The following is a 26,580-nucleotide window of genomic DNA, read 5'->3' on the forward strand; positions in this document are numbered from 1 at the left end:
GGAAAACCATAAATTATAAAACAAGGCCCCACTCGTCTGCCTGTGATTCAACATGCAGATTAGAGGTCTGGTGACTGTCTGCAAAGTGGCCATTTGGGTTTAGGGCTCACCTTTCTGGGTACAGTCATCACGATAGGCTCACACTTCCTTTCATGAAGTTTATAGAACCTGGCAACAGATAAATTCAAAACAATTACTCTCAATTCAAACAAAGGCCACAGAGAGTGTTTTAGTACAGTTTACTGTGGACTGCCCCAGGAGGGCTTCATGATTATGTCATGATCATGCTCTGCCTCCTAGTGGTGAAGTTAGAAACTCCATATTAGATTCGGTTAGAATGTGTTTTTATTTTATTTTTTAGCCATCCATCTTAGTTTACCTTGCAATTTCACACTTATTGACATCAAGGCCCCTTTTGGGCATGTAGCCCATGCCCCTCTGGGGCTCCTTGGTGGCAAAGGTGCTGAGAAAGTGAACATACGGAGCCTCATCTGTGATTTCAAAGTAACGGATGCTGCTATCACCCTGTGAAGAAATAAAGAAGCGTTCCGTTTTTGTATTCAGCCATGTGGAAACTTAACTATCGAGTGCTCAGAAAGAAAACCCACCTTCCCACAGAGGTAAACGACGTTAGTATCTGGGTCATAGAAGGGCAAGAGCACTCCGTTGCTGGTGTCCATCTCATTAACGGTCATGGGCTCCTCCATATTATCCTGAGAAAAGCATGATAAATTATCAATTTGTTCTGTTGCGGCGACTAACAATACAAATGTAGGGCAGAATAGATGGCCTTCAAAAAACAGGGTAAAGTGCTTGTTTTTAATAGCTGAGAATAATGTAGTATTTTAATGTATTTCCTGGTTATAACATTGTGAAAATAGCGTGCTCTCTGAACAGTCTTAAGACTATTACCCGTCCTTGGGACAACTCAAAGACCTACATTTCAGGTAATTGAATAGAATAGAATAATAGTTTATCATGGACGTGGAACCCATAATCACTGAATAATGAAAAGCAGTCGGCATTCATGAAGCAGCTTACCGGGTTCCAGAGGGCGAGCTGCCTCTCACTCATGCGACTGAACCCTGTGGTGAGGACGTTGCCATTAGACAGGAAAATGGCTCTCATGGGCCGAGCGCCCTCGTGGGCCTTCTCCTTCTCCTGTGAAGTGTAGTTTACAGGTCAGCCCAACACTTGTGTGCTCGAGTCACCATCTCCTAAACAGTTTATTATTATGTCCACTTTTAGACAAGTGGCAACACAATGCATTTTATTCAGATTAAACTTAATTGCTTCCACTTGTTTGTCATACAGCGATGAACCTACATCGCTATAACCCATCTAGTGACATGTTGGTGTTATACTTAAGGGAACAAAGTTGCTGAACCCAGGCCTTCCAGCTGGAGCGGTCTCCCTACTTGCAACCCCATCTTACTGCTCCTTGATTCATATTTACCTCTCATATACAATAAAATAAAGAAATGTCACAACAAGAAAATGTCACAATAAATAAATCTTTTGAAAACGGCTTACAGCAACGATCATCTCCTTGCGGGGATCGATGACACGGATGGCCTTGTCCTTGCAGGCGGTGCAGATAAGGCTACCGTTGCGGTTCCAGGTCACGTTGTAAATGACATCTGGGTGCATGTCCTCCAGGGTGATCATCGCCTCTCCTGTGCCCACGTTCCAGATGACGATCTGGTTGTCACAACCTGATGACAGAGGTTGTGGAAAGCTGAGCAGGAAAGCGGCACATTCAATTCAAACTATACTTATTTCCTCTATGATGATATGCTACAACGCAAAGACCTGTGTTCAAACAGAATTTCAGCAGGTTTTGTAGATGTAGGGACACAGACAGCTCTTACCAGCACTAAGAAGGACGTTGCGTGCCGTTGGGTGCCATGTGATGATGCCAACGCGCTTGGAGTGGCCCTCCAGCACCACCACTGGCTCAGCCATTGAAGTCACAAGGCCATTCTCAGGGATCTGCCAAACCTGTGGGGGTCATAAACAGGACTGAGGTCAGGAACAAAACAGACAGTGAGGACACCTATTTTTACCCCTGTATTGGACAGAATTATGAATTCAAAAATATTATTGTGAATCCATCTACCCCACCCTACCAATTGCATTACACCAGAAAAATGTAGTTACCAAAAGGAACCTGGGGGGGGCAGCAGTGACTAAGAGTTCAGTTGCAAACAACATCCCATTTAGATTTAGTGGCAGATGGGACAGTCAAATTCACCCAAATACAGAACAAAAATAGTCCTAAGAAAAATGAAAGAAAAATGCAGTCTGCTTTACGGCTCAACCAACAGGATTTCTGATGATGGATTAGTTAACTTCTGAGACACAAAGTGGTATAACAAACCACTGCAAAAAATACAGTTATTGTGTATGTAAAGTCCATCAAATACCTCGGTTCAATTGTTGTCTGCATTGTGCGTTTATTTTAAACTACTGTTGAAGTTGCTTGTGGCATTCTGAAAAGAAACCGCAGTATTTGCAGATACGATAAAAAGGTTGTCTGAATTACCGTTTCTGGCAACAACGCCTGTCTGCATATTTCATTGAAATGAATTTACAGTCACACCAAGTTATAGCCAAACTATGAGTGAAGCACCTCATCTTTCACTGTTTAGCAATATTTCTGTAGCATTTATCTCCATTTATTCACCCACCTTTCTTAATATAAAGGGCTTTGTATGGGCACATATTTTAAACAGCAGAACTGGTTCACGTGCACGGAGTTGTGCAGATGTCCACTATGCACTTTATGTGGTGCGACAGTTAAAATCTATTCTTTATTGTACATTTTATGTTGTAATTAATGGAGTAGCCACATCCACATCATGATGCATATCAGTCTGCAGTTACAGCACCTACTTCCACCTCATGCAAACATCAACAAGAGCCTGTGAGTTTTCCCTTCCATGATCCGATGCTATGAAGAGAGGAACCATTGATAGCTTTTCTGTTCATTTCATGACTTATACTTCTGCAAAAATGAACTAAATATGGCATTGATTCAGTGATGGTTTAACAGGAAGTCGGGACTTTCAGGTGAGGAAGTAGTAGCAGGAAACAAACAGCACCCTAATCTCACTTCACTGCCTAAATAAGGACATATGAGGAAAGTACAACTGCAGTCTCAAAACAGTCAGTGACCTCAGCTCAATAAACAGCTAAATCATTCCCCAGCTCTGATTACTACAACACATATTTGAGTCTAATCTAATCCAGAGGGTGAGGTCTGCACCCATCCCTGCATTACAACAGCCTGGCCTTTTGTAATAAAAGCATGTTGTCTCTCGACACTTATTAGCTCAGGGATATGCGCGTTGCATTTAGCCTAATTAAGAGGTCTGAGTTCAGGTGCAAAAGGTGTGGCCATGTTACCATCACGGTGCAGTCCTCAGAGCCGCTGGCGATGACGTGATCATTGTGGGGGCACCAGTCTATGTCTAACACCGGGCCGGTGTGACCACACACTGTGGGGTAGGATTTGTCAATGCGTCCCGTCTGTAAAAACAAAAGATAAACAATGAGATTAGTCTTACTCTGATCCTGCTCAGAGAACATCGTCCATGCTGGAGGAGTGAGCATCTTTTGAAACAGGTCAATTACAGTATAATCCCACCTGCGAGATTAAGAACACACACACACACACACACACACACACACACGCAGAGCAGAGAATCACAACTGAGGGCGACGTGGCAGAATTCACTTCATGTCTGTTAAAAGTATGATAATTTATCTTTTTGCAAACCTCTTCCATTGAATTTAATACAATCTTATACGTGAGGATTTGGAATTCACAAGATTGATTACAAAACATGGCAAACATTCTTACCCACAATTACCCCCAGTTGATGAGAGCACTTTTTAAATAAGACCAACTGTGTCGTCAAAGGTTTTTAAACTGGGAGGGGAAATCCCAGTCAAACTCCTGCCAAGTGATGTTGAGTAGGAATTTTTAAACATTTGTAGTCCTACAACATGGCTCGAAACCAGAATCCCGGTTTGTCACTCCATCTCTCAGCCCCCAAAAAAAGAAGCCAAGTATTTTTTAGTGCTGCTTAGACGCAAACAGATTAGACTTAGCCCCTATTGGACCACCCACAGTAATGAAGGAAAGTTATTAGTGGCGACGTCATTATACAGTAGACGTGCCAACAGATGCCGAGTTTTCCGCAGCATCTCCTTACTTTAAACGGTAGCCCTGTACCAAACACTCAACGGCGCTCTTTACATAACCTGCTCACCCAACTAATGGACTAGTCGGCTACAAATGCATTCCTAAAGTACACAAAAACAACCATTACGCTGTACAGCCTCCTCTATCCTCAGCTGGATTTGACCTCTGAACCAGACGAGCCAGCTGAACCAGGTGCTCTCTCTACACGGTGAGGTGACGTAACAAACCCATGCTGTGGTGGATGGCCGTCTAAGACACACCCGAGTATGTGTTCAATTCAAGTAGCGCCGCAGGGCTGAAGAGATGATGTCACTCACTGTGGAAAGAGTCCTGCTGCTGCAACCCTATTTTAAAGCAGGATGGCTTCCCAAATGCAACAAAAAAAAAAAAGACTAATTCACCACTCAGTGTTGTTCAGATGATCTTCTGCCCCATCAATTGTCAGTCTGGTTGAACCATTGTACAGCATCTTGTTTGCACATAACATGATTTATTTGCAACAAAAAAAAAAGAAAAAAAAGAAAGAAAGTTAAACCGATCATAAACATCTTTTTATAAATAGGACTTTCTGTGAAATAAAGTGCTATAAAGTAGGCCTCTCAGCCGTGGACAGGGGCAAGCATGCATGCACAGAGTATGCTCAAGGGATTTGCACTGACGGTACCCTCCAAAAATATTTGGCTTTCACACAGCAAAGCGGCATGTCTTTGACCATAAAGAAGCACTGCCTTTGACACACGTTATTACGGTGTGTGTTGACTGTCCACTGTCTAGTTGTTACCAACACTAATCCTGTATGTTATGTACTTGTTTGCATTTCTTTAGTGGCCTCTGGGACCAATTAATTGAAACTATTACTCGACTCCCACCGCAACTTAGCTCCTCCAACTGGCGTGGACGTCAAACAAACGGCTTTGTGAGCACTAGTAAGTATACGTGTATTTACTTGCAGCGCTGCATTCATCATCAACATATTCCATTGATCAAACAGCAATGCAGTAAACCAGAGAGAACTGCACACTTTAGTCAGTGAGACCTGGACACAAAAGGCTCACACAAGAGAAGTTTGCCTTCAGGGCTTTCTACCAGGAAGGGTTTTTATTTCAACCCAAATCACAATCTTTAACTAAATCTAACCAAGTGGGTTTGTTGCCTAAACCTAAGGCTATGACTGGCAGAAATCCCTGAAGGCAAACGTCTCACGTGTGCACAAAGGGCAGGGCTACTGGTGTGAGTAAAGGGAGGCTCGCAGTTCCAAAGGGACAGAGCTCACCCTAAATTGTCCATTATGGCTTTTGATGCCAAATTATTACATGTTACTTAAAGTTTTCAAAAAGGATGAAACTGTCAGAGATAAATACAAAAATAAGAAGTAAATATTGGCCTTTTAGTACAATTCCCAGTTTGCAACACACTATACGATATGCTCAGAATTTTGAGAAGAGCAGAAAAGAAAGAAAATGTATTGAGTAATTTTTATACAAAACAGAGTGAGGAACAAAAACCCAGAAACAAGCAGAGGACGGTGGTCTGGGCCTTGGAGAGACACTAGTCCCGGATATAAAAGGGGTGTGTTGCCTAGACATTTCCCTACCTCTGCTATAGAAGATACAGAAGCCTGGCAGAGAGGGCACACAAGCATTCTGCTGTTATACTACACAGCCAAAGTGGTTGGGCTGATATCACCAAGTACCACGATTCATATTCAGTGAGACTGAACAGATGCATAAGTTGCATGGGTTAGTACGGTCCGAACACAGCTGGACGTCCTATACAAATCACAGGAAGTGACTATGTATATGAAAATATTTGGCCCGTGACCATGCAGTCACCTGACATACAGAGTGTAGGGCCATGACACATACTCCACCTCCAAGTTTAGGGATCAAAGTCCAGTGTATGTGAGAATGAACTGTGTGTGTGTACGTGTAGTATGTGAAAGTCACAAGATCTTGTCTGAACTTCACCCTGACTGTTGAACACACCCTGAAATCTAGCTTGAAGCGGAGTGTAAAGAAAGCAGACTTTGACACTGCTGTCAATAGGGATCTATGAGCCACCATCCGTTATCAGATAACATTACCATTAGATTTGAGACTGGTGACCTCCCTTGTGCAGCTGGGGCTACTTCCTTTTCATTTAGTCGATCACAGAACAAGAAAGATGTGCATTATAAGATGGACATGATATCTGTGAAGATTAAGTTAATGTCTGATGTATATTACAGCTGAGTTCACTGGACTGTTCCTGCACATGATTTCCTGAAGTAGGAACAGGATGTAAAGCAGGAAGGGCACAGACTGATGACATGGTGTAGCAACAGGACCAGCACAAGCAAATCTGAGCAAACTGAATTGTTGGCTCGTGCGATCTCAGCGATCAAAGTTATTAATTTTCTTTCTTTATCAACTCAACACTATTTTCACAACATTAACAGATTCCAAGTGTTATGGATCATGTTCAGTCTAGTTCTATTCTCCTCCAGTGGGCCTCAGACCGCCATCTAGTGGGCTCAAGAGGTACTGCCAAATTGTTAGATTAAATAAATATAGGTGTGTTAATTTAAAAAACTAGTTATTTTTATATCCAAATGCGTTAAAGAATTCACACGGATGAAAAGGTCAAATAAAAATATTCAATTTCAATGACATTTGTGAATCACCACACCAATCACGACGCATCTTCAGTTATACACTCTCGGATGCAGTGACACAGGAAGGATGGGATTTTTAAACAAAATTTGTCAAAACACTAACCACTTAGGCTAAGCTAATAAAACGTGTTTACTTGGCTCCTATTCAATCAAACACACACACACACACACACACACACACACACACACACGTTTATGTTGGAGAACAAGGGAGTGGACTGACCAGGGCATGTTTGTATATGATCACCGTTCACTAGGAATGTACAGTAAAAGTAATTTATCTGAACCTCAGAACAGAGTGTACACACCCACGTGGTGTGTGAAGAGGTTTACGATAACTGATTGTAGGTTAATTTAAGGGCCTGACTGTTCTTGCTTGTACATGCAATTAGAAGTATGTAAATAGAACATTTATGATAAGCATAAATTCATGTTTTCAATTCCGTCCTTGAAGAAACTGGTTTTGACAAAGCCCACAAAGATTAAGACCTGCCGGAGCGATCAGCATTTCAACATCAACACTCAGATACCTCTCAGAACATCCCGCATGTTAACTCCAGTTCAGACATGCTGCAAAGATTCCTGCACGACCTCAGACAGTCTCAGTTTTCCATCATTTTCCAGCAACGCTTTTAAGTCACCTGCGTGAACTTAGAAAAATATACTTTATGAATAAATAGTTTCTATGGTTGACTTAATTAACCATGAAGCCCCAGTCTACACTCGAGCTAAGCTCTGGAGATGGACCTCCTGATCAACCCGAGCAGGGCGGAGGACAGCAGCGGCTCGACCAGAGCCAGGCGTTCCTAACATTCCACACCTCGGCCCCGGGCAGCACTGGTACGGCTCTGACTAATGTGAGCAAGAGGGCCGCTGGGGTGTCAAATGTAGCAAGCGCCCTTTGAGGTGTTAACGGCGTTCGCGTCCGATTGACACAATTTGGAATTCCAGGGTATGAAGAGCGAACACAAGTGGATCTTGCCTCGAGTCTGCATAAACATCTGATAACATGATACAGGGGGCAAGAATGCAGTTTGCATGGAGTCTGATCATTATAATTGTGCATACTGCCAATTAACAGTAGAACTGAAAACAACCCAAAGCTGCACACCGGGTAGCTCGTGACACAAACCGCATTGCAGGGAGGGAAGTATACCTGTGGCGACTTGTTGCATTCTCCCTTCGGTTTCTTTGGAAAAGCAGAACTTCAGGCACATTTGCAAGTCTGTATTCGTCTTAAAATGAGGCATTTGTACTAAAACATCAACCAGAACATCCTGTACCAACCACAAGCACAATGAGAGATCCCTCAGGAGAGGCAGAGACACGATGATACATCTGACATTAATTAAATCACATGGGGATGAAAAGTCTTTTGGCAAGGTCACACAATGGACCCATGAACATAACTGCTGGTGGCTAATTGGGAGCTCAATGATAGCTCAAATGTTAGCATGCACAGAAATGTCTGGAGCCTTTGGTCCTCTCAAAACTCCAAGGCCAGTTTGGAGTATTTCTAAAAAACATCGACAGACTTCTTATACCCCTGTCATACCAAGTGAAAACGATTCCATTGTATTGGTAATCAGACATTTCATTTAGGGATTTAGTTTAATGCTACTATTTATATGCAACTGCCAAACTAAAAGGATATTGTGAAATATAATAATATAATGAAGAGACAGCACAAAACATGCGTCATGGCAATTGATTCCCAGAAAAGAAACCTGACAGTAATCCTTCCTACTGCTCATGAGTCAAACTCCATTTGGGAGAAACTTCCACTGATTTAGAGTTTACACTGCTATTGTTCTCAATATCTTGATGGTATTGAATAGTCCATCAGAAGTGATCACCATGACTGTCAACAAGACATTTGTTTACCATTTGGTGCAATTTTAACCTCAAAGCAAAATTCAGGGTCATCTTATCCAACAGCTTTTTGGCAGCAAACAGTTATTTGGCAGCAGAAAGTTCCACACATGCAGAAACGGCGACATTGGTTGTACTCGAAGCAAAAGAAAACTGCCAAAAAATCAACTTTACGTGGCATCAACACTAGCAACTAGGAACCGGCTGGCTACAGTGAGGCCAGCAGACGGGATGGGGACCTGCGATTCTCTTTAACGATTCGTCACATCCCGAGGACAATTAGTGTCAAATTATTTGACTAAAACAGAAACCAAACTAGTTAGACGGTAATCATCTCAGATTTAATCTTTTATAAATATTAATTTGACTTCCTGCTGTGATTTCTCCAGTTTTGTAGTCAGACTTCAGGTTTACAATATTGATCAAAACCTTGACTTGCATGTGAACAGTTCTATAACACAAACATCACACTTTCACAACACTGCTAAAAAAATTGACCCAAACGTATTGAACCAGCCAAGCAAGAAAATGATCTCCAAGGCAACCAGCCTACGGGTATAGGGAGCGTGCTTATCAAGAAGTGAAAAAGGTTTTGTCCAGAAAAACCAACAAGAAAAAACTGTGCAAAAAACCCCCACCCACACCAACTGAAAGGGGCAAAACTCAGCAGTCGAATACCCAACATGTCCATAACTACACTACAGACGTTCGTAACCTTCGAAAGGAATGTCTGACGCCTAGAAAACAACCAGTTGCATAGCAACAAGTAAGGCAGCAGAAAACGAGTGAATCACGCAGCAATAGATACAAAGCTTAACATTGAAACACAAAGAAAAAAAATGGTTGACGACCATCCCTTAAGGCAGTAGAGGACATTCTTTTCATTCAAACCAGAGGCCTGCACACTTCCTTTCAGCATAACATGTGATTCACACATGCACACCACGAAAGGGTCTGCATGCTGTCCAGCGCTGCTCAGTGCTGCATGGAAATTTCCACTTTTACAAGTCTGTGTGTGTGTATGATACACACACACACACACACACACACACACACACAGGAACAATACAGTGCAGCACAGACTGAAACCTGAGCTATATATAGATAGAGAGAAAGTATAAATACCTATACAGATATGTACTACAGATAAATAGTACTGGATATTTCTGGTACATGCCTAGTGATACTATCTAGGTCATAAGATTAATTGAAGATAGCATCTAAGACAAGTCCACTGTTTACTACTACTACAATGGCTGCTCTGCTGCCAGTTAGGAAGTATTTGGAGCAGCTGAAATTTTTAAACACATCTATTAGTATTCAGGTATTCCTACAAGAAAAGATATTTGCTAACAGGCCATTGGGTAACGCTGGCTAGTGGTTGGTGATGATGGATGACACAGGATCAGTGTTTCCAGTATGTCTAAGGCTGTAGTGATTAGTTCCACGCAAGTCATTTAAAAAATCTCAGCCAAAACATAAAATAAATATGAGGGGGGTCATTAACTTCTGTCAGTAGAACTCTCTGGAGGATGGCCATTAGCCCGTCTCCCCAGTGCATGCTGTGATACAGTTCAGCACCTATGCCCCTAAAAAGGATCAACATATGAATGAAAAGATATTTTTAGGAAAAAGAAATGGAGAAAAACTTGGCACATAAAGGCAGCCCACCCCAAAAGATTGTGTGCACCAGTAGTGAGTTTATGAAATAATTGCTCTTGCAGTAGACTTTAAATGCATTCAAATGACGGAAAATAGTTTTGCACAGAACATCTGCAATCATAAAAAATGTAGCATAGCTTTGTCCTCAGGTTGCAGGTCTGCTGTATTTAAAAAAGCTACCAGGGCTCACAGCTCTTTATTAATGGATTATAAATAATATTCAGTATTCCAGCAGTCATACTGATCATCACATTAAAACAATTATTCTAATATGGTACTTGGATACAGTGAATGACGCTGTGACAGAGACGACATCTGACTTCAACCCAGTTCTCTAATCTTGGCCGCTCTTCATATTTCAGCCTATCCCAGAATTCACATGTGTGCCGACGCTGCACGAAGCAGCCAATGGCAAGGCAGGGAGGAAATGGTCTTGGAAGGCTGTCAGGCAGGGAGCAGTGAATGACCATATATGGTAAAATCTGCAGTCAGCAGGACTGAGCGGCAGAGGCGGCACAGGCGGAGGGAACTGAGCAGTATAGAAACTGACCAAAGTATGGAGAAAGACCCTGGATATCATGAATACGCAGTGTATTCTTCTGAGTAGCGACGGCACATAGCTTAGTTAGCAGCCAAACTGGTGCATGTGAGACAACTGAAATAATGCCTCACTGTGCACACACACCCAGGGATTACCAACAGCAGAGGTTGAGCACTGGATGAATGGTGCATTGAGGGATTAAATCAAAATCAAAACACACACCTGATATCTGATCATCCATTTCTGAACAGAGGCAGCATTTGAAGCACCAACTTCTACGTTAAGCAACGCACGTGTTATGGCTGTAGTTTAGGTCAATCTTAAAAAAGAAATGGACAAGAGGAAACGAAAGATGCTAACAACTGACAAAATGACTAACCCACCGTCTGCATGGAAAAGAAAAGACACTAATGGCCAAAACAGGACAGACAGCATGGCATTTTAAACAATGGCATGCTTAGATAAATCAAATAAGGGATATTAAACACAGCAACTGTAATGATTCACTGAAATTCCCTTCTCATATGCCCAGCAGACAAAGAGGAATTATCAGGAATGTTTCACTGAACACTTGCTAGCTGCTACTTTCACTCCCACAGCTTCCTTCATATGGAAATCAAGGAATACATTAGCAGGCATCCTGCTAAGAAATAGAAAGGAGGAGATTGAAAGCATGAGGCAAGGAAATGGCATGTGTTGAGCTGGACATCTGATGCCCTCTCTATAAATCCCTGTGTTCTGAGGAAGCAACAATACTCATGGCTGTGCTGAGTCACAGTGGCCTGCCACAGTAACTTCACCCTACTGAGTCACAAAGACATGGCTCCATTGGTTGACAACTCAAAATGAGGCTCAGACCTCAGGTCAGGTCCCGGTGCCACAACATCACCCTCTGAACATGAAGAGATGCTTTGCCATCCATTTTTATATCCAGACAATTAGAACAAAGAGTAGGTTTTTCAGAATATAGGATGAGGGAGTACAATGCTTTTTGGGGGTGGGGGGAGCTCATCATTTCAATAATTTAACCTCCTAACGCCATTACGTCACTTCAACAAAAGGCGGTGCACAGTTGCATATGGCTTAATTGTGAAGGGGGGAAGGTGCATCATCACACTTCTGCCTCCCCCAGCCGAAGTGTGGTCCATGACCAAAGAGCTGCGCTGGGAGAAAGCGTGGGACAAAGGCCCCGAGCAGCTGGCTGCCCACAGACAACGGGGAGCAACAACAGTCTAGGCAGATGGGTGAGTCGGGACAGATGCACCCTCACACTGGGGACGGAAAGGGGTGGAAGGGTGGGGCTGTTTAGGGAATTTGTGGCCCTTGAAACAAAATACAATGAGACCCGGGTGATTCAAACTGTACGTGTCTTCAATCAGACAGCGTTTCATCCTGAGCTGTGTGACCAAAATCTACTGAAGGTAAAACATTTGTACAGTGAGCACAACAAAAGCATACTCATTCACATATAAAGTAGTTGACCAGTTTCTAATTAAGAGGCAACATACTAATCCTTGTTTATTAGAAGTTATCTTTGGAGCTAAGAGCAACTGTTTTTAACGGATCCCTGCAGAGGTCTAGTCGTACTGTTTGCACTCGCCCCACTTTTGAGACCTGCATTGCCAGCTGAGATACTGTGGTGATAATGCAAAAATAGATGTTAAGAAAAAATAAATCAAAAATGAAAAAAGGGAATGCCTATATCTGAAATTAATGCTGTTCCGCATGTCTCAACAACGGACTCTCTTTATATGCTAGGCTATAACGAGGTGGTTTGGTATCAATACATACTGTACTTGTCACTGTCCAAAGACTTAACATACACAGAACTCCATCCATCCATCCATTTTCAATACCGCTTATCCTCATTAGGGTCCGCGGGGCGCTGGAGCCTATCCCAGCTGACATAGGGCGAAGGGCAGGGGACACCCTGGACAGGGCCGCCAGTCCATCGAGGGCACATGTAGGGACATACAACCATTCCACTCTCACATTCACACCTATGGGCAATTTAGAGATCAATTAACCTGCAGCATGTCTTTGGACTGTGGGAGGAAGCCGGAGAGCCCGGAGACGAACCCACGCTGCCACGGGGAGAACATGCAAACTCCACACAGAAGGACCGGCTCCGACCGGAATTGAAACCCGCGGCCCTCTTGCTGTGAGGCGACAGTGCTAGCCACTACACCACCGTGCAGCCCATACACAGAACTATTATTCTTAAATAAAATGGTATTTCCCTTTCAGCTCAAGTGTCTCAATGCATTGCCTGTTGAATTGAGGAAAACACGAAGGATTAGTCTATGTCACGCCTGCCAGATTGTATGTGGGAAGATCTCAAAATCAAGAGTTTTTTTTTTTTAAATCTCTCACTTGAGGAAATTGCCTGAGGTTTGCTCTGCACATAAAGACCTCAGTCTCTCACAACTTTTTCAGTTCAGTAGTGAAAGTAGACTTTGTTCAATAGACCCACCATTACTGGCCTGGGACATGACACGCAGAGGGCAGATCATTCAAACAGACACAGAGAGGAGGGCTGGAGGAGTGTGAAACTGGTCGAGCCTGCAGCCCACCTCCAGTACAAGCTGTTGTATTGAATGAAGTGCCGAGAGGTGTAAGCTGTGCGATGACAGGCCAAAGGATCCGGTCCCCGATGCCAGAGCCTTCTCAGATGACATGGCAGTCGACTGGTGTACACTAATTACAGGCCCAGGTTAGGTCTGTCAACAATATTGCAGTACTTATGTCACTCACTAGGTCAGGATCTGCCACTTGGCCAATGCTTGGAGTTGCCAAACAGAAACTACAACAACCGGCAGTTCAGCACTATGGCACCCAAGGGCTTCCTCGGGGACATGCCAAAGTCCACTGTTGGATCTCTATTGTACCTTATTTAGACCAATTATGACGACAGGGATAAAAAAAAAAAAAGGAAGGATGTATTCACCCAACAAAGTTGTTTACAGCTAAACACTCTTCGAATGCCGTCTTGCCGAACCCAAAAGTAATTCAAGATGGAGTTGAGCAATTCCTTATATGGAGACAAGGATCAGGAGACTGTTCGCTCAAGGGCTTTTGAGAAGTTTCTGCTGTACACATGAGGGTGTGTGAAACAGCCCACTGCTAAACATTAATCCCAAGGTACACTGACACAAGAGTCAACAGTCCCGCTTGTAAGAGGTAAAGTCTTAAATGCTAATTATTATTTACTGAACACAAAACATGGGAAATGGGCCATTACTCAGAAACTAAGAGAAATCATCTTTGTATTTTTAAGTGTATGTTTACATTCACTTCAGTCCAAATATGATCCCATAGCGAAAGGCATTCCTTCCCTTTATGTCATCACTGACGTGAAGACAATATAATTTCACCCCCATCCCCCCAATCTAAAAATATCCAGACTTAATTTGATCTACTTAAATCATCTGTAAGAAAAACATGCATAAATCCACCCAAAAAAAAAATTGCCCTCTAAAAAAAGGTTAGCATTACAGTTTTAACACAATGTTTGCAGAATGAAAAGGACATTATCAAATTAAACCAGTTCCCTTTCAAATTGCCAAACGTTCAGTTAACCGAACCATCAAAAAGTAAGCCAATATGCAGAGATTGCAGGTGAAGAATCTCAAAAGGTTTAAATTAAACATAAATGTTTATTTCACCCCGTAAACGTCAGGTTTTGTAAAGAGGAGACACCATAATGAGAATTCTGTCACTTAGAAAAAGACAAGTGTTATTAAAGCAATAAACAATTTTAACCAATGAAAGCTAAAACAAAGTTGCTGATTTCACCAGCAATACAAACTACCTAAGAACAGTGTTTAACAAATGGACTGTGAGGTGCTCCTGAAGAGGCCAGCCCTGACCATGCAGTGCTTATCCAATGTGGCAATAAATACTCTTACATGATACAATAGAAACTTACCTTTTGAAGAGGAAGAACGAGGAAAGCTCCCCCACCACTGGCCTCAATAATTAAGGCAACAAACTTGGGGTTGACTGCACAGAAGGAGCTGTCCCATGTGACCCGTGACACCCGGATATCATCGTAGCATTGGTCATTTTTTGCCGCCTGGCCAAAGACGTGACGGAATTTGCTCTGCCGTACAACTCGTTTCATATCTGTGCAAAGAGCAGAGAGGATCATTTAACATATGCTCGTATTCAGTTTAAGATAACAGGTGTATAGAGATCTGCAATATGAACAAATACATATATAGACTACTTAAAAGACTTGAGAACATAGACATCCCATCCCCAAACTGCAGCCTTTAGATCCTATGCACACGTTCGACTCTCTCACTAAGGGTGTTTTGTAACAAACTGCGGCTACTTGTTACATTGCTGACAGTTTCAAAGAGTATTACCAACACATCTTGTAGCTTGAGAATATGAATTTGACATTCAATTTTGAAATGGGGAGGATGATGTAAGAGTATGATGGTTCAGGTTCAGTGCAACGCGCTTTAAGGAAAGCTACTCTGACAGACATTTCGCTGCACTACTCTAAATGCTTCCATTCGGTAAGAAACGGGGAATATAATATTTTCCAGCCAAAAACAAAGCCAGGTCCCCAAACACTCACTTTTATCCAATATCCACCATGTGGGTTCTCCTCAACCCTGTGATCATACAGCAAGCATCTAGACTTCTTTCAATCACAAATTTAAAAGAACCAATACACCAGTTTACCAACATTTTATTTGTATGCCTTTGTGTCGGCGACACAATGCCACGGCGAGACCCAGGAGCGGGACCGGAAATGAGGACGCTTCATAGTAAATGTGCCTTTAAAAGAATAGATGCCAACTTTTGTGCCATATCCAGAATTGAACCAACCTGGAACAGACATGTCATGACAATGGAGACGTCAATAACCAGGATTTGCGGATCTACTGTGGGTAATGTCGCAGGGTTTACCCCTCTAGAGAAGACTGCAGATTAATAGCCTACTGGTGACTCGGGGATGTCGAGGAAGCCAACCCGTCTGCAGCAGAACGGCACGTTGCCCTGCCCAAGTGGATTGAGAGGAAGACTCTGCATTAGAACCACCAGAAACCCAGCTGGAGAAACCCTCCAGTGACGGCACTGCCCGGACACTCATGGACAAGATCTGGAGAGCGCGCTGCAGGGTGTGCTGGAGTTTCGTCTGAGGATGTCACACTGCCAACGCTGAATGTCTCAGGAGCAGATGTCACTGGACAGCGAGCAGGTTCAGAAGACGCTCCAGATATTCTGGATACAGGCCTGTTACGCCAGCATCGCGTGGGTGGTCCAGGGCTTCGTCTGGATTTATCAGGTGGAGTGACCTTTCTACCCATGACGAACACAGATGTCCGTGGACGTATTGAATCCCACAGCATGAGATGGTGGAGTTCATAGCTCACATCTTCCTGGCTTCTGCGGCTGCCGTGTTAATGCAACTGGACAGCAAGGAGACCCTCTTCCACAGCTCAACAGTAAGCCTACAATATCTTCCTAAGGTTAGTAACCTTTCTTAAGCAGAGAGTTTTCACAGGTCAGGTTGATAGCATAAAAACAGTTGTGATGTTATTTGTATTCCCTGGTGGCTCGTTAGCGCCAATGCTAGTATATGAAAAATTAACAAAACAAACATGCTTGATGAAATGTCATATGACTCTTCTCACTGCCAGTTTCTTTTCATCTTCAGTTGTGCCAAATATTATACATCTAAAATACTGAAACGGTTTGATGTGGCACACTTACAAAGAGCCACTTACACGGAAAACAATAGGAAATACCCAATACAAAAAAGAAACCGACTCTGTAGCTGTTCAGCTAAAATCTTCACCAAGACAAGAATCTGCTGGCAGACAAGAGCTTTGGAAAACAAGCCCATTCAAAAGCTACAAGTCCGAGTGCTGAGCTTAAAATAACAGACCACTTCCAACAATAATGGAAAGCTGGCCAGTTTCAGATAAACTAAAAAGGTCAGAACCGAGGTCCAATCCAACCTACAACTTGAAGAAAGACGAAAGCTCTCAAGTGGTCTTTGTTTCTTAAAGCTCCTCAAATCTTTTCTTTTTTTGGGACAGCACATGGTAACAGTTTCCCCGCCTGAATCACCAACATGATAAAAGCACAGCACAGGATGTGTTTTGGACGTGGGTTTCCATTGTGTGTTTGTGTGAGAACGTGAGGGAAAGCAAGAAAAGCTTGTATGGCAAGTTTCTGACAGGACAAGGATAACAACACAAGCAGGAAGTTCTTCCTGTAGGGATGTGGGAGTGTCCGAGCAGCCTGTCTGTAAAACACATCAGTAATTACAACGGTTTACTTTTGAAGTCTCCAAACAGACTAATCCGTTTCAGTTGATGACACTAAAGCGTGAGGCTAAATCTTCTCTAAATTGAGGATTTTCCAGTTCTCGTGGAGTTACATAAGATTGTCTAAATCCTTCTCTAAATGTATCTGGATCAGAAGGACATTTGTCTAGGAAACTGAATTTGATTACTCCGTGAGAGCCTGCCTGATGCACCCCGAGAGCAACGGACTGACATCCAACTATTGACAGCCTGTCAAGTATTATAGTTAAAAATAGACACTTTGCAAGAAATTGATTATCTCCCAAAGGGTGTTTAAAACGTAATGTTATTGGCAGCAAATGTGCTTTACTCTTATGCAACTGTTGTTATTGTTTGTTAGCATCTGCTACAAACAATCCAGCCCGCCATAGCTACCCATAAGTGTGCATTATGAGAGATGCAGATTGGCCTGTGAGTCAGGGCATGTTTCTTATGGTGACAGAATTCCTGTATCCTATGCTTCCCTATGGCATTATAATGATATGTATGGCTTGTGCCGCAATAGTCATACAATTAACTGGCATCATGAGTTGTTGATGCATTATTGTATGTAAATTCAGCATTAGCAAATGTTTACAAAGGTTGGACGGTGCAATGGTTGAGTAGTGATGGTGCTTGGGGAAGGGGCTTGAAAAAGTAATACCATAGTACTTTAATGTGGTCCCACTAATCACATTTCTTTTCCTGATTTAGTTATGCAAAAAATTAATAAAAACCCTTTAAAGTAAGATATTGGGGGGAATTATTACATGATGAAGAAAGTTGAATTTGGCATATGTTAAACTAAATTAAATTAAATGTCCAGCAACAAGAGATATAGCTGTGTCAGAGGTTAAAAAAAGAAATAGCAAAGTCAAATTTGCTTTATGCCATGAGCAACTGCATGACTGTTGGTTGGCTGCAATCTGTCTCCAAGACATGTTCAGCAACACAGGGAAGTACCACCACAGGAAAGAAACACAAAACAAGAGTAAGAAATAAAAACTTATGCATTTACATATTTCTTATAATTTAAAAATAGCAAACTGTTAAACTTAGTTATTTCTCTACATTTGGAATTATCCCCTGCCTTGAAAAACCAGACCAAAGCTTAGGTTTCTCGACAAGATTTTAGTCTGGAAAACATCCATTGACAATAGACTATGCTTGGCAGCTGGAAGCTCGACCAATCAGCAAACGATGGGAAGATGGTGATGAGAACAAGCAGAGCTTTATTTGGATTCTCTCAACTACTTAACCTTGTGAAGAGTTACTTAAGTTGTAGATATAAAATGAAGCACGATTGCATGGCCTATTTCTTACCTGAAATGAAAACAGATTTTTTTGGCATAATATTGAAATATTGAAACATGTTTTTCCATGGTGGTAAAACCCAATGGTCACATATCAAATCATGTGCAGTAGAGTTTCATGGTGAGGTCACTGTCAAATTCCCCTTTAAAATCACCCGTTTGTTGGCTCAGGGCTGACCCAATCATCTACAGTTATTCTTATTGATGACACACCTAACCCACATGAAAGCTATTGAGCTTCTTCCAAAAACAGAACAAGCAGTGAAACTATCCTGTTGCTCTGGGCTCTGTTAATTTGCAGCGGAATAGTAAATAGCACCTTGTTTTATGCAGGAGATCTTCATAAGATGTGCCGTTTTACAACAATAGTGTGACTAACAATCACTGCATTCTTGAGGTTAGTCTGGGCCTGCACAAATATCCCAGTCACACTATGATTTAGCTCCACTAACAGCAGGAAATGTTCAGCATCATATGTTACAATCAACCACTCTGAAGGAAACAAATCAGGACCAGTTCCATCCCAATATGCCCACAATGATAGCTAAATGTGACCTATGATACAGTCACAGAAAAAAAACATTAATAAGTCCTGTCCAAGATCGCCAAAACTGGCAGTTTGGATATTAAACCTTTATAATGAGAGGCTTGGGCTATTCCAGTGTACACGCTGTAGGTCAGAGCAGACTGGGTTGGGTCGCAGCTGACTATGCAACACTGGGTCTTTGTGAGTAAGCCTCGTCGGATCCCGACGATCCTTTTCAGGAAGAAATCACCATTTCTTAGTCACTGGATGCTCACCGTGGTTAGCAGCCATTCCAACTGATACATGTGGCAAGACAGAAAAGGAACAAAAAAAAAAAAAAAACATTAGGATTTATTTTTGCAGGGTAATCATTTATTTGTATACAGTTGGGGAATTTACCATGTCAATTAATACATTTATATCAGGAGCACGGGGCTGGGCGATATGCGGAGGAGATCGATAGTCAACAAAGCCAGGTAATATGTCGGCAGAAGTAAAGTATATGTATTTATTCATTTGTTTTTAGGCCAACAATTAAATAAATGTGTTTTTATGAGTTATCGCTGTCATGCATTTGATGCAATTATTGCACATTTTGTAGCCGTTTGTTTCAATAAAAAAGGAAAAGTCCTCGAAGTCATATATTTGTCGTCCTCTCATTGGAGTAACTACAGTGAGCCGTCCTGTACCCTTCGGTGGAGCAAGAAGAGAAGCACACAGTGACCAAAGAGGGCTATTAATTCTGCTCAAAACTAGCAGAGGCCTTATCCAAACGGCAGACTTCCTGTTAAGACTTGTGGCTACCACAGAAAGACCAGGAACTAATATTAAACAGTCGTTCTCAACACAAACTAAATATCTATATATAACAAACACTATAAGACTGGTTTCCCTCATCCAGTGGACCACAGTTACGAATCAATTTAAATAATAAAAAATGAATTGATAAAGTGGCATTTTACAAAATTAAAAAACTAACTTGAAAGACAACCTCCAAATAATAATAACGATAGGAGCCAAATTAACGTCAACTCTGAATCCAGTAAATCAATTATTCAACATTCAGCTTTTATGACCCACCCCCTTCCCCAAACATTAACGTCATAATGACCACAGCTGACATTTGCATGCAACAATGTCAACAGGAGCTGTGTTGAGGCAGTAAAAGACTGGCACCAGTTTGGCAGCCTCAGACATCCGGCAGAGAGAGAGAGACACACCTTAGGGGAACGCTATGCTACTCAGTGTCACTCTCCTGAGATTTACAGCTCACTGAGCCAGTCATAATTCAACCAAAAGACTATTTGTTGGGAAAATCAGATGAAAAGGAGCGCTATGTACCTCATTGCCTCCTGAGCCAGCAGAGCTGACCCTGATGTGCAGAGACAAAAGGAGGATCCCACAGCCTGAGGAAATGACCAACAGGAAATGGGACCAGTGTGACACACTTTTCATCCTTCTCTGCATTCCTGAACTCCCATTTATATATCTGACAATTCTGTTGAGGAAATGTGGGTCTTGTGAAAAATGTAGTGCTATACTCCACTTTAATTGGTTATTCAGTCCACTTACATACTAAGACTACAAACACAAATGATATGGTTGTCATTTTCCTTGTATTTTTGATAAATGGCCATCTTGTCACGAGTCAGTAAAATAAAATAGACAATCCTACATTTAACCAACACAGGATACGATATGAAAAGGAAGATTATAGTGGAAGAATTCATGCTCGCCGTTAAGCTCACTACATTAGGTCATGAAATGGTCTTCCTCTCATCTCTACCTCAGTCACAGCACAGACGGCTGCCTTTCATTAAACCAGTTGGAAAATGTTTTGCTGCACTTCTGAATTGGTTTCACTTTTCAGACCGGGAGCTTGCCGCCTGTTGAAAGCCACATGTTTGGCTTTTTCTTTTTTCCTCTGGACCCTGACACAGTTGAAACATTTTCAATTTAGGGTAAATCACTTCTAATTACAGTGGAGTAGGGGCGGGACAAATAGGCTACCACAAAGATCCACCGTGACATCCGACATGAAGTGCTCAACAACAGCAAAGGAGAAGACACCAATAGCCTGGCGGGTCCAAACGTTCTCCTTACAGGCTTCACACAGAGCAAGGACCAGAGAAAGTACTCTGCCTTGTGCCGGTAAACCCACCTAACCAGGATTATGAAAACGAAAGGTAATGGCTTATTCTGTACAATGCAAAAACAAGAGTGAACTATATTAATAATTACAAACTGTATCACAGCCTTAAATCTTTTCACCAACTTGTATGTGGGTTCAACACTGTCCTTGAGGCACTGTGTTTTATAGTGCGCTTGGTGAGAGAGATGTGACATAATGAGAAAATCCCAGCACAGATCAGGATGAGCTGATGTAGGAAAGGGAGGGACCGCAGATTTAGAGCAGCATTATGACGAAGCCGTCAGTCTCTCTCCACAACAGTTATTTTAGAAAACTACTATTTAAAGGTGGAGGTATTTCCTTTACTACTACAGATGTTTTTATTAAACATGCCAAGTGTAACTATTTCTGAGACGGTTCATCCTGAAGTTGTTGCCCTGAATTGGTATTGCTATATGTAGTGTTGACAGAAAATAGACCCGTTTCTAACAACTTGTTGGACTTGACAGTAAACACCCACGAGTCCTCTCCCAGCCTCCAAAAGGTGCAAGTCAGAGACAATAACAGTTCCAAACTGAAGTGAAAAACTAAGCAACTTTATGAACCTTGGTAATTGACTAAAACCACAGATTTTCAGAATTACTCTGACTACTTGATTATTTAACAATAGAAAAAATATAGCAGCTGATGCATGTGCATACCACTTGAAACTACAATGTGAAGCTTGTTTTGACTGTAAAGCAGAAGAGTATTCCTGTGTTCGTCTGTTGTTTATCACAACATTGGTCTCATCTTGAGCCAATAATTACAGCTGTCTAAGTCTAAAGCTGAAGTCACTGGCATGCATAAAGCCCTATGTGGATACACACAATCAGAAAATAAAACAAGGGCTCAACCATGTTTCTCAACAAGTCTTATCTGCTACATGTTTAATTTCGCAATTCCTTTGTTTGTTGGTGCTTTTCATCATTGCCGACTTCCCTGCAATGTGGCTTCTAGAGTGATCTTGGCAGCCAGTCCAGGTCACTGAAAGGCAGGCACTAACAAATGTTAGGCCAATAGGTCTACAATACAGGGTGGATGCTGCCTGTGAGTATATCTACAGTATTAAATGTATTGTCAGAAAGTTTAGTGAGTAATGGCTAAAGGCTTTTCTGTCCCACACTTTGCTACCTATGCCAGCCCTCGCCGCCACTCTACACACACACCAGTGATGTCGCCTCAGTGCTCCCCATACACTGGTTGCCTTTTGTCACCAAGACCGCATGAGACGCCACCTAAATCCCCTTCCTGTAACCAAGGCCACGGACCACCATTGTAATCAGATTCCAGTTACATTCCAGTGCTTTTTGCAACAATGAGATAAGGTGCTGCTTTTTCACCTTTCTCCCACCCCAAGTGACCATGTAGTCTGTGCTCTGCTCAGTTTGAGTACAACTGGAACAATTTACGCACTAGTGTTTCAAGGAATGTTACTGTATTCTTTATAGGAAATGAGATTTGCAGACACAGGAGCAATGTGGCTCAAGGTCCAACTCAATGCTAGATAACACATAGATGGAACTAATTACCAGGTCCAATCAAATTTCTCTATGTAGGTAAAGGTTATATACACACACACACACACACATCAATAGCATGGCATGTCAGACACTTACAGGTGGAAGGATTTCAACACCAAAAGTAAAATTAAGAAGTTTTGCAAACTTCGCTAACAGTGTTTAGCGGAGAGGGAACCGGTGGGTGGTTGCTCTGCTTCCGTGCTAGCAAGGGAGGCTTTATCAGCTTTAAAACGCCATATAAAAGTGATGCTAGCCAGTGGGGCACGCTCACATGCACTCAAATCATGGGTAGCTTACAACAAAGCAAAGAGAAGCTCGGATAACAATACACACAGGGGGAGATCAACTTCATTCTCTGCTCAGGTAGACATAACTTTTCTGTATCTTTAAACAGAAAATAGTTTAGTACTATATTAATGTTCTGAATGTTGAACATTGCTCCTTTAAAAAGAGACCAACTCCTACACTTTAAATCATAAAAGTCAAGGTTTAAAAAAAGACTAATTTTAAGTCCTATAAAATTGCTCACAGGAAAAGCTCTAGTTTCATGAGTGTGTAGGATTACTTTAGTATCTAAAGCAACATAACCTCTACCTAAGTTGTCACTTGCTTCTTTCGTACCAGGTGATCAACATAACAGACACCACAAGAGGATAAATGCAAAACTCAGAAATATTACAGCCTGAGAGTGCATAGCATGTCCCTTCTTCCTGATCATCTCCTTCCCCCTCCCCCAATGAGCAATGCACAAACCACTGCTCCATTTCAACAGATGTTGTCAGCTGTGGTGGGAAAGCCCAATGGAAGAAATGGTATTAGTCTGTGTGTATATGTGCAATTACTAAACTGTAAAGCATTAAGAAGCTGAAAGAGGCATGTCGAAAAAGGAGAGGGCCTCAGAAATTCCTCTTTGATTCCAAGCAAACTTATTTCTAAAAACTGTATAACAGATACAAGAGGGGGAGAAATCATAGTTTACCATGTATGTAAAATCTGACAACAGATACACAACCATTTAGATTGTAATACTTAATCATGGCTTATTAAAGAGTGATGACTTGTATTCTTAAACCATTTTAGTTAATACAACATCTACTGCCCTTGGGCCATGCGTTGGTTTTTTACCAAATAAGAAGGAGTGGCATGTCATCTTCATCTTCAGCATGGACCAAACCAATAAACACACCAATATGAAACAATTAATTGTAGCAAGGAAACCCATAATGCAAATAAAAAAATCATTCTAAGAGTTTCTGGAAGAAGGGCCTCTTGAAACCGGGATAACATCTTGTACAGACAGGACTGGACACAAACTGGGGTATTTCTGACATGTTAAAAAAAATGCACTATTCGAGTCCAAGTGAGATGAAGATTCCAAACTGTTGAGCAAATATTTAGCTTATTTCCACATGATTATTTCAGTAGCGTGATATGATAACTAACTGCAACAGGGGAGATATCAAACTGCTGCCGAGTTCTATCTTAAGTACACATTCCTCAGTCCAAAAAACAAAGCCTGTCTGAACCTGTACTTGTTCACTATGTCAGTACAATAATGAACAATGACTTCAGATGGCCAGCAGGAAAAAGCTGGACCTCCAACAACACTGATAAAGTAGATGTAATTAATGTTTTGAACACTAAACTTAATGATCTTCCTGACATGAAACCAATTCAAATAGTTAAAAACACATCAGCACTCCTTGATGCAGCCGATAGGAACCCACACTCCTTCACATCAAGCTTATTTCCCTCTGCTTCCTGACCCACGTCCTTCCTAGCTCTGGTAAAGAAAAGGCAGGCTACACACTTCTAAAGACCTTGTACTGCAGCACAACCAGCAGAGGTTGATGTGCCTGGAATGGCCAACATGCCCAAACACAGGAGTAGTACTGTTGACTGTTCACCCTGGGGTCACCCCGTCAGCCTTCACCTGCTCTGCATCCCACTGCGAGTCTCGGCGAGGGAAACTCCTGCAACCCCAAAGCTTATTACACAGGCAAGTAACCTGGCTAAAGACTGGGGCCAAACATAATAACCATGTTGCTCTTTTGGCACACTAGCCAGTCATTACAAATCAAACTGCTATATTTTCATGAACAAGCAAATGAGTCTGTGGTGGCGTCCAGAAGGAGAGGGGGGGGGGGGGGGGTCACACAGAGGACTAGTTGGGTCATCACTCTCCAGGTTGAAACTACTCAAATGTGAGGATATGATGCATGTCTCCATTTTGTGTGATTATTGATTGAATATGAATGTGATGTTGGGATGATTATTGAACAAATCCTGACAATATTCCTTTATTTACCTTATAATAGACGGCAGTATGAATTTAAAAAAAAATCAATAATGAAAATAATCTTAAATGGCAGCCCGGTTAACCCATTTAGATCACAACATATTTGGTCCAGTTGTGCATACTGCTAGTAGGCTAAATCATGTGCTATCTTACGTTACATTAAACAAAACCCTTGTGCTGCAAAAGGGGTCAAATCAAAACCACCTGTCACCAATGGACTCAGGTGCTGCTGTTCCGTCTGCCCACATTGACGTTAATATAACAGGTTGAGGCAGATACCTGCAGAGATTATGCTAAATTTCATCCTAACAATTCTGCACGTGCTGTGGCCCAACAACCATAGCTGATGGAGGACACCGTGATTATTCATTTGGGTTACATTCTTAGTTGCTAGCATAAAGCAGCGACCGCTTCAATGCCATGAGCCTTTTCCCCCCCGTTTATCCTCCATACCGGTGTGTGCTAGTGGGTCAGACGTGAACCCGGCATCTGGATGAATATTGATATTGAAATTGAAATTAAATTCTTATGTTGAAATTGACCTAAACAAAAATCGTCTCTGTAAATGAAAGAGTTAAGTCTTTGATATTTGAATGGTTTGAGTCCATTAGCGCCAATAGTAACAGTCGGGGTGCCAGGGGCCAGGGCGCGGTTGTGCTGCCTGCACCTTCTTGCATGTATCGTTCCGGAGATAAGTTTTCCTGCCGCACTGAGGTTAGCTCCCCACCCAGCACTATAACGCGCAACAGCACATTTCACGTCGCTCATTATCCACGCGACAACAAAAGGAACAAAAACTACTGTTTGAAATCATTAATTGCTGTGGCTATTGGTGAGAAACTTTCTTGGCAATGTCAGTTAACCGCCGTTGAAGGCTCGTGCTAGCTAAAAAAAACTGTTCCGCGGACTATCCCGATTCATTTTAGCTCGTGCATGCACTTTCGGCTGTAGCTTGAAAAACGAAGACCGATTGCAACGAATTTAAGGGTGGGGTGGTGGGTGGCAACAACCAAACAGAGTCTAAACAATCCACATCATCTGTAACCTACCTTCTGAGAGGAAAATAAAAGTATTCCCGAAAGCCGAATGATAGCACACAGTAGTCCTACGCGTATCCCTCTTGATTCCTCCCTCTGCCGGAGCCGCTGCTGTGCTGACACCACTCGCTGTGTGCTCTTTGCCCACTATGACGCTGGTCCCGCCCCTTCACTCGGCTTGGCGAGGCTCGTGTGGATCAGGGGCCTTTGACGGACGGCTCAAACGTCCAATCAGAGCGACGTTTTGGATAACAAGGGAACAGAACTCACGCCTCTTTTCAGGTTCCCAGATACCGATATCAATTGTGTACTCATGGCGGCTTTATGGCATTATAACCTCATGTGGTAGTATGTTGACACTCCTATTATCTTATTTTTTGTCATTTACCATATTTAAAAAAAAATCATTATCTCCCTATTATTAGTATTATTACATAATGAGAGAAAGTCATTCCATGATGTTTGT

At 42.1% G+C, this 26,580-nt stretch overlaps 1 protein-coding gene across 2 annotated transcripts in view; it reads right to left on the reverse strand.

Annotated features, from left to right (window-relative positions):
* coro1ca (coronin, actin binding protein, 1Ca) overlaps nucleotides 1-26,279 on the reverse strand; it is a 30,378-nt gene extending 4,099 nt beyond the window's left edge. Inside the window, exons 1-10 of one of the 2 annotated variants that reach the window (XM_034541449.1) lie at nucleotides 26,127-26,262; nucleotides 19,361-19,381; nucleotides 14,867-15,063; nucleotides 3,409-3,531; nucleotides 1,872-2,001; nucleotides 1,534-1,715; nucleotides 1,042-1,161; nucleotides 609-713; nucleotides 380-525; nucleotides 111-168 (exon numbers count right to left, since the gene is read on the reverse strand). In XM_034541449.1, the coding sequence (XP_034397340.1) occupies nucleotides 111-168; nucleotides 380-525; nucleotides 609-713; nucleotides 1,042-1,161; nucleotides 1,534-1,715; nucleotides 1,872-2,001; nucleotides 3,409-3,531; nucleotides 14,867-15,063; nucleotides 19,361-19,376 (1,077 nt within the window). In that variant the 5' untranslated portion in view covers nucleotides 19,377-19,381; nucleotides 26,127-26,262. Of the gene's footprint in view, nucleotides 1-110; nucleotides 169-379; nucleotides 526-608; nucleotides 714-1,041; nucleotides 1,162-1,533; nucleotides 1,716-1,871; nucleotides 2,002-3,408; nucleotides 3,532-14,866; nucleotides 15,064-19,360; nucleotides 19,382-26,126 lie in introns of both variants that reach the window. The other variant, XM_034541450.1, reaches the window with a different exon arrangement.
* Between the last annotated feature and the right edge of the window lie 301 nt (nucleotides 26,280-26,580).

Source organism: Cyclopterus lumpus, chromosome 9, assembly GCF_009769545.1.
Source record: "Cyclopterus lumpus isolate fCycLum1 chromosome 9, fCycLum1.pri, whole genome shotgun sequence".
In the NCBI taxonomy this organism is placed as follows: domain Eukaryota; kingdom Metazoa; phylum Chordata; class Actinopteri; order Perciformes; family Cyclopteridae; genus Cyclopterus; species Cyclopterus lumpus.